The sequence below is a fragment of the Chiloscyllium punctatum genome, chromosome 22 (genome assembly GCF_047496795.1).
Source record: "Chiloscyllium punctatum isolate Juve2018m chromosome 22, sChiPun1.3, whole genome shotgun sequence".
In the NCBI taxonomy this organism is placed as follows: Eukaryota; Metazoa; Chordata; class Chondrichthyes; order Orectolobiformes; family Hemiscylliidae; genus Chiloscyllium; species Chiloscyllium punctatum.
This window is the reverse complement of record NC_092760.1, coordinates 19,251,930-19,262,155: the sequence shown is the minus strand read 5'-3', so window position 1 is coordinate 19,262,155 and position 10,226 is coordinate 19,251,930. Positions and strand designations below refer to the sequence as shown.

Here is a 10,226-nt window from a genome sequence, read left to right as displayed (position 1 = left end):
AGAATGTGACAGAGAGAGAGAGAGGGAATGTGACAGAGAGAGAGAGGGAATGTGACAGAGAAACAGAGAGAGAATGTGACAGACCGACTGAGCGAGCGCGAGAATGTGACAGAGAGAGAGAGAGAGAGAATGTGACAGAGAGAGAATGTGACAGACAGAGAGAGAGTATGTGACAGACAGAGAGAGAGAGGGAATATGACAGAGAGAGAATGTGACAGACAGAGAGAGAGTATGTGACAGACAGAGAGAGAGAGGGAATGTGACAGAGAGAGAAAGAATGTGACAGACAGGAGAGAGAGAATGTGACAGAGAGCGACAATGAGACAGACAGAGAGAGCGAGAAGCGAGAATGTGACAGACAGAGAGCGAGAATGTGACAGAGAGAGAGAGAGAGAGAATGTGACAGAGAGAGAGAGAATGTGACAGAGAGAGAGAGCGAGGGAATGTGACAGAGAGAGAGAGCGAGGGAATGTGACAGAGAGAGAGAGAGGGAATGTGACAGACAGAGCGAGAAGCGAGAAGCGAGAATGTGACACAGAGAGAGAGAGAATGTGACAGAGAGAGAGAATGTGACAGACAGGAGAGAGAGAATGTGACAGACACGAGAGAGAGAAAATGTGACAGACACGAGAGAGAGAGAGAGAATGTGACAGAGAGAGAGAGAGAGAGAGAGAGAGAGAATGTGACAGACAGGAGAGAGAGAATGTGACAGAGAGCGACAATGAGACAGACAGAGAGAGCGAGAAGCGAGAATGTGACAGACAGAGAGCGAGAATGTGACAGAGAGAGAGAGAGAGAGAGAGAATGTGACAGAGAGAGAGAGCGAGGGAATGTGACAGAGAGAGAGAGAGAGGGAATGTGACAGACAGAGCGAGAAGCGAGAATGTGACAGAGAGAGAGAGAGAATGTGACAGAGAGAGAGAATGTGACAGACAGGAGAGAGAGAATGTGACAGACACGAGAGAGAGAAAATGTGACAGACATGAGAGAGAGAGAGAGAGAGAGAGAGAGAGAGAGAGAGAGAATGTGACAGACACGAGAGAGAGAAAATGTGACAGACACGAGAGAGAGAGAGAGAATGTGACAGAGAGAGAGAGAGAGAGATAGAAAGAATGTCACAGAGAGAGAGAGATAGAGAGGGAATGTGACAGAGAGAGAGAGAGAGAATGTGACAGAGTGAGAGAGAGAGAATGTGACAGAGAGAGAATGTGACAGAGAGAGAGAGAGAGATAGAAAGAATGTGACAGAGAGAGAGAGATAGAGAGGGAATGTGACAGAGAGAGAGAGAGAGAATGTGACAGAGAGAGAGAGAGAGAGAGAGAGAATGTGACAGAGAGAGAGAATGTGACAGACAGAGCGAGAATGTGACAGAGAGAGAGAGCGAGAATGTGACAGAGAAGAGAGAATGTGACAGAGAGAGACAGGGAATGTGACAGAGAGAGAGAGAGCGAGGGAATGTGACAGAGAGAGAGAGAGCGAGGGAATGTGACAGAGAGAGAGAGAGAGGGAATGTGACAGACAGAGCGAGAAGCGAGAATGTGACAGAGAGAGAGAGGGAATGTGACAGAGAGAGAGAGGGAATGTGACAGAGAGAGAGAGGGAATGTGACAGAGAGAGAGAGAGAGAGAATGTGACAGACCGACTGAGCGAGCGCGAGAATGTGACAGAGAGAGAGAGAGAGAGAGAGAGAGAGAATGTGACAGAGAGAGAGAATGTGACAGCGAGTGAGAGAGAGAATGTGACAAAGAGAGAATGTGACAGAGAGAGAGCGAGAATGTGACAGACAGAGAGAGAGTATGTGACAGACAGAGAGAGAGAGGGAATGTGACAGAGAGAGAAAGAATGTGAGACAGGAGAGAGAGAATGTGACAGAGAGCGACAATGAGACAGACAGAGAGAGCGAGAAGCGAGGAGCGAGAATGTGACAGAGAGAGAGAGAGAGAGAGAATGTGACAGAGAGAGAGAATGTGACAGAGAGAGAGAATGTGACAGACAGGAGAGAGAGAATGTGACAGACAGGAGAGAGAGAAAATGTGACAGACACGAGAGAGAGAAAATGTGACAGAGAGAGAGAGAGAGAGAGAGAGAATGTGATAGAGAGAGAGAATGTGAGAGAGAGAGAGAGTGTGAGAGAATGTGACAGAGAGAGAGAGAGAATGAGACAGAGAGAGAGAGAGAGAGGGAATGTGACAGAGAGCGAGAATGTGACAGGCAGGGGGAGAGAGAGAGAATGTGACGGAGAGAGAGAGAGAATGTGACAGAGACAGAGAGAGCGAGAATGTCACAGGGAGCAAGAGAGAGAATTTGACAGTGTGAAAGAGAGAGAATGTGTGAGAGAGTGAGAGAATGTGACAGAGAGCGAGAGAATGTGTAAAAGAGAGAGAGAATGTGACCTACAGAGAGAGAGAGAGAGAGAGAGAGAATGTGCCAGAGAGTGAAAGAGAGAATGTGACAGAGAGAGAGAATGTGACAGAGCGAGAGAATGTGACAGAGAGAGAGCGAGAATGTGACAGACAGACAGAGAGAGAGAGAGAGAGGGAATGTGACAGAGAGCGAGAATGTGACAGGCAGGGGGAGAGAGAGAGAATGTGGCAGACAGAGAGAGAAAGAGAGAGAGAGAGAATGTGACGGAGAGAGAGAGAGAATGTGACAGAGACAGAGAGAGCGAGAATGTCACAGGGAGCGAGAGAGAGAATTTGACAGTGTGAAAGAGAGAGAATGTGACAGAGGGAGAGAGAGAGAATGTGAGAGAGAGTGAGAGAATGTGACAGAGAGTGAGAGAATGTGTGAAAGAGAGAGAGAATGTGCCAGAGAGTGAAAGAGAGAATGTGACAGAGAGAGAGAATGTGACAGAGAGCGAGAGAATGTGCCAGAGAGAGAGAGACAGAGTGTGCGACAGGGAGAGAGAGAGAGAGAGAGAGAGAGAGAACGGGGTGAGAGGGAGAAAGAGCACGGGACAGAGAGATGGAGAACGGGACAGACAGAGGGGGAAGAGAGGGAGAGTCAACAGGACGGGGGGGTGAGAGGGAGAATGGAACAGAGAGAAGGATGGAGAGAATGTGCCAGAGAGAATGTGACAGAGAGAGAGAGAGAGAGAGAGAGAGAGAGAGAGAGAGAATGTGCCAGAGAGAGAGAGAGAGAGAGAAAACGGGGCAAGGGGGAGAAGGAGCACGGGCCAGACAGAGGGGAGAGAGTTGGGGGTGAATGGGACAGAGGGGGGAGAGAGGGAGAACGGAACAGAGAGAAGGACGGAGAGAGTGGGAGCGGGAGAACGGTACAGACAGACAGATGGAAAATGGGACAGAGAGAGGGAGAGAATGGGACGGGCGGGGGGGGGAGGAGAATGGGAGAGAGAGAGAGAGAGAGAGACTGAGCATGGGACAGAGAGAGGGGGAGAGTGAGAGTGGGAGGGAACAGAGAGGGAGAACGGGACGGGGGGTGGGAAAGAGAGAGAGAGAGATGGAGAACAGGACAGAGAGTGAGAGAGAGGACAGGGAGAGTGGGAGAGGGAAAATGGGACAGAGAGAGAGCGCGAGTGGGAGAATGGGACACAGAGAGGGAGCACGGGATAGAGAGTGGGCGGAACGAGACAGAGAGAGGGAGAACAGGACAGAGGGAGAGAGAGAGGGAGAACGGGACGGGAGGGGGGAGAGAGGCGTGAGCGAAAGAGGGAGAATGGCACTGGGGGGTGGAAGAGAGGGAGAACAGGACTGGGGGGGAAAGAGAGAGAGAGGGGCAGAGAGAGAGAGAGAGCTGGAGCATGGGATAGAGTCATAGAGATGTACAGCATGGAAACAGACCCTTCGGTCCAACCCGTCCATGCCGACCAGATATCCCAACCCAATCTAGTCCCACCTGCCAGCATCTGGCCCATATCCCTCCAAACCCTTCCTATTCATATACCCATCCAAATGCCTCTTAAATGTTGTAATTGTACCAGCCTCCACCACATCCTCTGGCAGCTCATTCCATACACGTACCACCCTCTGTGTGAAAAAGTTGCCCCTTGGGACCCTTTTATATCTTTCCCCTCTCACCCTAAACCTATGCCCTCTAGTTCTGGACTCCCCGACCCCAGGGAAAAGACTTTGCCTATTACCCTATCTATGCCCCTCATAATTTTGTAAACATTTAAAAGGTCACCCCTCAGCCTCCGACGCTCCAGGGAAAACAGCCCCAGCCTCTCACTGTAGCTCAGATCCTCCAACCCTGGCAACATCCTTGAAGGGTCCAGAAAAGATTTACAAGTTTCACAACATCTTTCCGATAGGAAGGAGACCAGAATTGCACGCAATATTCCAACAGTGGCCTAACCAATGTCCTGTACAATCACAACATGACCTCCCAACTCCTGTACTCAACCCTCTGACCAATAAAGGAAAGCATACCAAACGCCTTCTTCACTATCCTATCTACCTGTGACTCCACTTTCAAGGAGCTATGAACCTGCACTCCAAGGTCTTTTTGTTCAGCAACACTCCCGAGGACCTTATCATTAAGTGTATAAGTCCTGCTAAGATTTGCTTTCCCAAAATGCAGCACCTCACATTTATCTGAATTAAACTCCATCTGCCATTTCTCAGCCCATTGGCCCATCTGGTCCAGATCCTGTTGTAATCTGAGGTAACCCTCTTCACTGTTCACTACACCTCCAATTTTGGTGTCATCTGCAAACTTACTAACTGTACCTCTTATGCTCGCATCCAAATCATTTATATAAATGTCAAAAAGTAGAGGACCCAGCACCGAACCTTGTGGCACTCCACTGGTCACAGGCCTCCAGTCTGAAAAACAACCCTCCACCACCACCCTCTGTCTTCTACCTTTGAGCCAGTTCTGTATCCTAATGGCTAGTTCTCCCTGTATTCCATGAGATCTAACCTTGCTAATCAGTCTCCCATGGGGAACCTTGTCGAACACCTTACTGAAGTCCATATAGATCACATCATCTGCTCTGCCCTCATCAATCTTCTTTGTTACTTCTTCAAAAAACTCAATCAAATTTGTGAGACATGGTTTCCCAGGCACAAAGCCATGTTGACTATCCCGAATCAGTCCTTGCCTTTCCAAATCCATGTACATCCTGTCCCTCAGGATTCCCTCCAACAACTTGCCCACCACCGAGGTCAGGCTCACTGGTCTATAGTTCCCTGGCTTGTCTTTACCACTCTTCTTAAACAGTGGCACCACGTTTGCCAACCTCCAGTCTTCCGGCACCTAACCTGTGACTATCGATGATACAAATATCTCAGCAAGAGGCCCAGCAATCACTTCTCTAGCTTCCCACAGAGTTCTGGGGTACACCTGATCAGGTCCTGGGGATTTATCCACCTTTAACCGTTTCAAGACATCCAACACTTCCTCCTCTGTAATCTGGACATTTTGTCTCACCATCTATTTCCCTACAGTCTATATCTTCAATATCCTTTTCCACAGTAAATACTGATGCAAAATATTCCTTTAGTATCTCCCCCATTTTCTGCGGCTCCACACAAAGGCTGTCTTGCTGATCTTTGAGGGGCCCTATTCTCTCCCTAGTTACCCTTTTGTCCTTAATGTATTTGTAAAATCCCTTTGGATTTCTCCTTAATTCTATTTGTCAAAGCTATCTCGTGTCCCCTTTTTGCCCTCCTGATTTCCCTCTTATGTATACTCCTACTTCCTTTATACTCTTCGCAAGATTCACTCGATCTCTCCTATCTGTACCTGACATACGCTTCCTTCTTTTTCTTAACCAAGCCCTCAATTTCTTTAGTCATCCAGCATTCCCTATACCTACCAGCCTTCCCTTTCACCCTGACAGGAATATACTTTCTCTGGACTCTTGTTATCTCATTTCTGAGGGTTTCCCATTTTCCAGCCGTCCCTTTACCTGCGAACATCTGCCCCCAATCAGCTTTCGAAAGTTCTGGCCTAATACCATCAAAATTGGCCTTTCTCCAATTTAGAACTCCAACTTTTAGATTTGGTCTATCCTTTTCCATTATTATTCTAAATCTAATAGAATTATGGTCACTGGCCCCAAAGTGCTCCCCCACTGACACCTCAGTCACTTGCCCTGCCTTATTTCTCAAGAGTAGGTCAAGTTTTGCACCTTCTCTAGTAGGTACATCCACATACTGAATCAGAAAATTGTCTTGTGCGCACTTAAGAGGGGCAGAGAAGGAGAACGGGACAGAGAGGCAGAGAGAGAGCACGGGACAGAGAGAGGGAGATCGGGACAGAGAGGCAGAGAGAGAGCACGGGACAGAGAGAGGGAGATCGGGACAGAGAGGCAGAGAGAGAGCACGGGACAGAGAGAGGGAGATCGGGACAGAGAGGCAGAGAGAGAGCACGGGACAGAGAGAGGGAGATCGGGACAGAGAGGCAGAGAGAGAGCACGGGACAGAGAGAGGGAGATCGGGACAGAGCGAGAGAGAGTGAGTGAGTGGGAGAACGAGACAGGGACAGTGAGAGAGAGGGAGGGAGAACGGGACAGAGAGAGTGAGAGAGGGAGAATGGGACAGAGAGAGAGGGAGTGAGTGAGTGGGAGAACGAGACAGGGACAGTGAGAGAGAGGGAGGGAGAACGGGACAGAGAGAGAGAGGGAGCGTGGGGCAGCAAGGGGGAATGTGTGTGAGAGGGGGAGAGAGAATGTGACAGGGTGGAGAGAGAGAGAGAGAGATAATGTGATGGAGAGAGAAAACGTGACAGAGAGAATGTGACGGGGGAATGTTAGAGAGAATGGGGGAGGGGGACAGAAGATGTGTCAGTGGGTGAGGGAAGGGTGGGATATGACAGGGCCAGGTAGAGATAGAAAGAGCGAGAGGGCGCTCTCAGGGATGAGACCCGGAGAGGGACAGTGCCATGTGGGTGTCTGGGAGCCCCTGGTATACACTGACAATGCCCTTTCACTTGGACAGGTGGGAGGGCCGAGGACCTGCTGGAACTATGGCCCACGTATTACTGAAGAGTTTACTCCTCCTGTCTGTCTCTACACTTGGTGAGTGAGTGACTTTTTCCGAGTGGGATGACAGTGTGAAATGTTTGTCCGTTTTAAGCAAAGTGGGAAAGGGATGGAGATCAGGGAGGGTGCCGACTCTCCAAATTGTTCACTCTCATTTAGTGGAGCTGCTGCAGACACACTCACTGACTGTGTCTCTCATCTACATCCACAGTGAATCGCCCACACTCTCTCTCTGTAAAGATGGTGGGGGCATCAGGGGGATGGGGTGGGGCTGAGGTTGGGGGCATTTTCTGAGCAGTAATGAGAGAAGGCTGAGGCTGGATCTGAAGTTTAATGGAGCAAGTTAACCAGGCACAGCAGGGGACGAGGAAGTAAGGATGAATTAAACCACACTAACCTCAGTGCAAGAGGCCTGAAGGTGAGGCAGATAAACTCTGGGATATCAAAGATATTACTGAGACCTGGCTGAGGGAAGGACAGGGTCAGCAGCTCAGTGTTCTGAGGTTAACATGCTTTGGAAAGGGTAGAAAAGGAGGTAAGGGGGTGGGGGAGAGAGGGGTGTGGGTATTTTGGATTAGGGAAATCATTAGTGCTGTATTTAGGATATTTCTGATGGGACGTCCAGTGAAGCTATATCGGTGGAACTCCGAGATAAGTGGGCGATCACTTTGATGGTATTGAAATATAGCCAAGCCCCTGCCATAGTCAGTGGGAAATTGAGGAGCAGATATATAGGGAGACCTCCCCTCTGTGTCTCTCAATCACACTCTCACTGAAACCTGGTCCATACACACACAGCATGTGAACGAGTGTGTGTATCTGCTCCATCTTCTCTCTCTCTCTCTTGTTCACACTGAGATTGCTGTTTTGGTTGTGACGGGTGTCGTTTACCATGTGAAACTAATGCGTTGTTTGTTTATTTGTCTTGACACTGCACCAGGTTATGCTATTACATGTTATACATGTGACTCTGACAATGACTTGTTGTGTTCGAAGGAGAAGTGTCCAGCAAACTTCAATGTCTGTCTGAATATTACTCAAGGTGGGTTAACATCTGCCCTTGTGATGATTTCAAAAATTAGTGTTGAATCCAAGCATTCCCAGAGTGCTTTTTGTTGACTCGGGCTGTGTTGTTGTTGTGCTGCCAGCTCCAGTTTCTATTGCCTGGTTTTCATTTCCCTTGAGACGGTGTTGGTGAGCTGCTTTCTTGTCCCACTGCAGTCCTTGGCTCCTCTAGAGTGTTCTGAATGAAGCATCGCCAGCAGGTGTCCCAGCTCTGCACAGCTGCTTTGTTCTAGCTACTGCTTCCTCCCTCATAATCGGCCTCGGGTTCTTTGCCCACGAACCAACTCAGCCAACCAATTCCCCAAACCCAGCCCCTGTGATTCCTTTCTCCCCCGGTTGCGTGCCCTTGGCTGTCCGTTGCTGTCAGTTCTTTCCGACTGGCCTAGTTTGCTTGTTGCTGGATCTGGATTTTCCCCAGCCCTCTATCCTTCCTCCTGTTGACTCCTTTCTGATAGTTTCTACTGAAAGGCACTAAAGCATTGTGTTTTGTTTGCAGCTTCTCACCGGTTGTTACGTCGCTGTTGGACTGATCGGGAATGTCATGCCAAGGCAGTGAAGGCTGAGTACAGCAGGGATTTGGATTTCACCTTCAGCTGCTGTAATTGGGACCTCTGTAACTCCCGAAGTGGCAGCTCCAGGGTAGCTGGGACCCTCGGCCTACTGGCTCTCCTCGCTCCTCTTGCTGGGTGGTGTAGTGCCAGCTTCTGAAACTGGAGTCAAGTGTGACCACAGCATGCGTCCTGAAATAGAAGGCTGGCCTCTGAAAGCATTTCCAAATTGTATCTGCCGGATATAACCATGTTTATGAGAATATGACTTTATAACAGTCTGTCCCTTCCCCATTGTTTCTGACATTATTCCTGTTTGGTAAACTAATCCAGAAGGGGAGGTCACTGGCATCCTGACTTTAGGATGGGAGTGTTCAGGATGTGTGCTTGCCATCAGGATCCCTGCATTTAACAGAGCTTCAGTCAGCCACTGCCAACTCTTAGAACTCCAGTTGCGTTTTAAACATTAACTCCTTTGCTTTATCTTTCATAATCTATAGCTGCCTGGCCTGGCCACTGCTATAACATGGCACCCACACTAGTGGGTAATCCCTGACTAGGAAGATGCCTATGTTAAACTACACTAGACAAGATGGAGTGGCTGAGCCTTGTCTAAACCCCGTATGCACTAGAATCTGTGAAACAGTTCAGAGCTTATCATCTATGTCGCATTACAGATGTATGCTGAATGAAGCAGCTAGCTGATGCTTTTGTATTAAGCATTTGACAACTTCCGTCAATTGAACAATAAAAGTCCTCTTTTGGGATGAGCCTGGGGTTGTTGTGATGTTCTGACTATCAGCAGGAAGTGAAGGGGAACGCTACCCACTTGTGAGAGGATGGCACTGGCATCAGCAAGCTCACCAAGGGGCTTCGCAGGAGCATTCACACCGAGATGTCAGCCCATCAGTACCCCCTTTCAGTGGTAGGTTTGAAGGAATATCTTCAAGGATGAAAACAAAGGAATTCCAGAGCTTCATCTAGGCAGCTGAAACCATGTCTGTGAGGATTGTGGGGCTAGATGGGATTAGACATAGGAAGGGATAAAGCCATGGCTGGATTCAAAATGAAGGTGAGAAATTTTAACGTCAGCACATGGGTTGTCCAGGTGCCAATGTTGGTTTATAATCACAGGCTGGATTGGGAATGGAATTTCAGACACAGGCAGCAGAGCATTCAGACATTGTCATGAAATCATATTTTATGACTTCTTTTCCCAACTTTCTGGCTGGAATCTAGGGGATTTTCATAAAATCTAAAACTATATTTCAGTGACTTGTAATCGCAATAAAAGGTGGTGCTAGCCAATGTGGCAACATTATTCTAGAAGAGAACAGGGGAATAACCCAGGGAGCTACAGGTTGGTCAGTCTAACCTGAGCGATGGGGAAACTACTGGAAGCAATTCTGAGGGAACAGAATGAATCTGCGTTTGGAGATGCAGGGATTAATCAAGGACAGTCAGCATGGTTTTGTTAGGGGGAGATGATGCCTGACAAACTTGATTGTATTTTTCACAGAGATGACCAGGGTAGTGCTTTTGATAATGTCCCGCAAGGGAGACTGATAGCAAAGAATATAAGCCAAGGAATTTCGGCCAATTGGATCCACATCTAGTTTCACAGAGGGTGATGGTTGTAGGGTATCTTCCGATTGGAAGTCTGTGTT

The 10,226-nt window shown here is 48.6% G+C and overlaps 1 protein-coding gene across 1 annotated transcript in view; it reads left to right on the top strand.

Annotated features, from left to right (window-relative positions):
* Positions 1–9,329, top strand: part of LOC140493874 (CD59A glycoprotein-like) — a gene marked incomplete at its 5' end in the record, with an annotated part of 17,611 nt that extends 8,282 nt beyond the window's left edge. The window contains 3 exons of the mRNA XM_072592867.1: positions 6,903–6,982; positions 7,887–7,988; positions 8,508–9,329. Coding sequence (XP_072448968.1) covers positions 6,903–6,982; positions 7,887–7,988; positions 8,508–8,719 — 394 coding nt within the window. The remainder of the gene's footprint in view (positions 1–6,902; positions 6,983–7,886; positions 7,989–8,507) is intronic.
* Between the last annotated feature and the right edge of the window lie 897 nt (positions 9,330–10,226).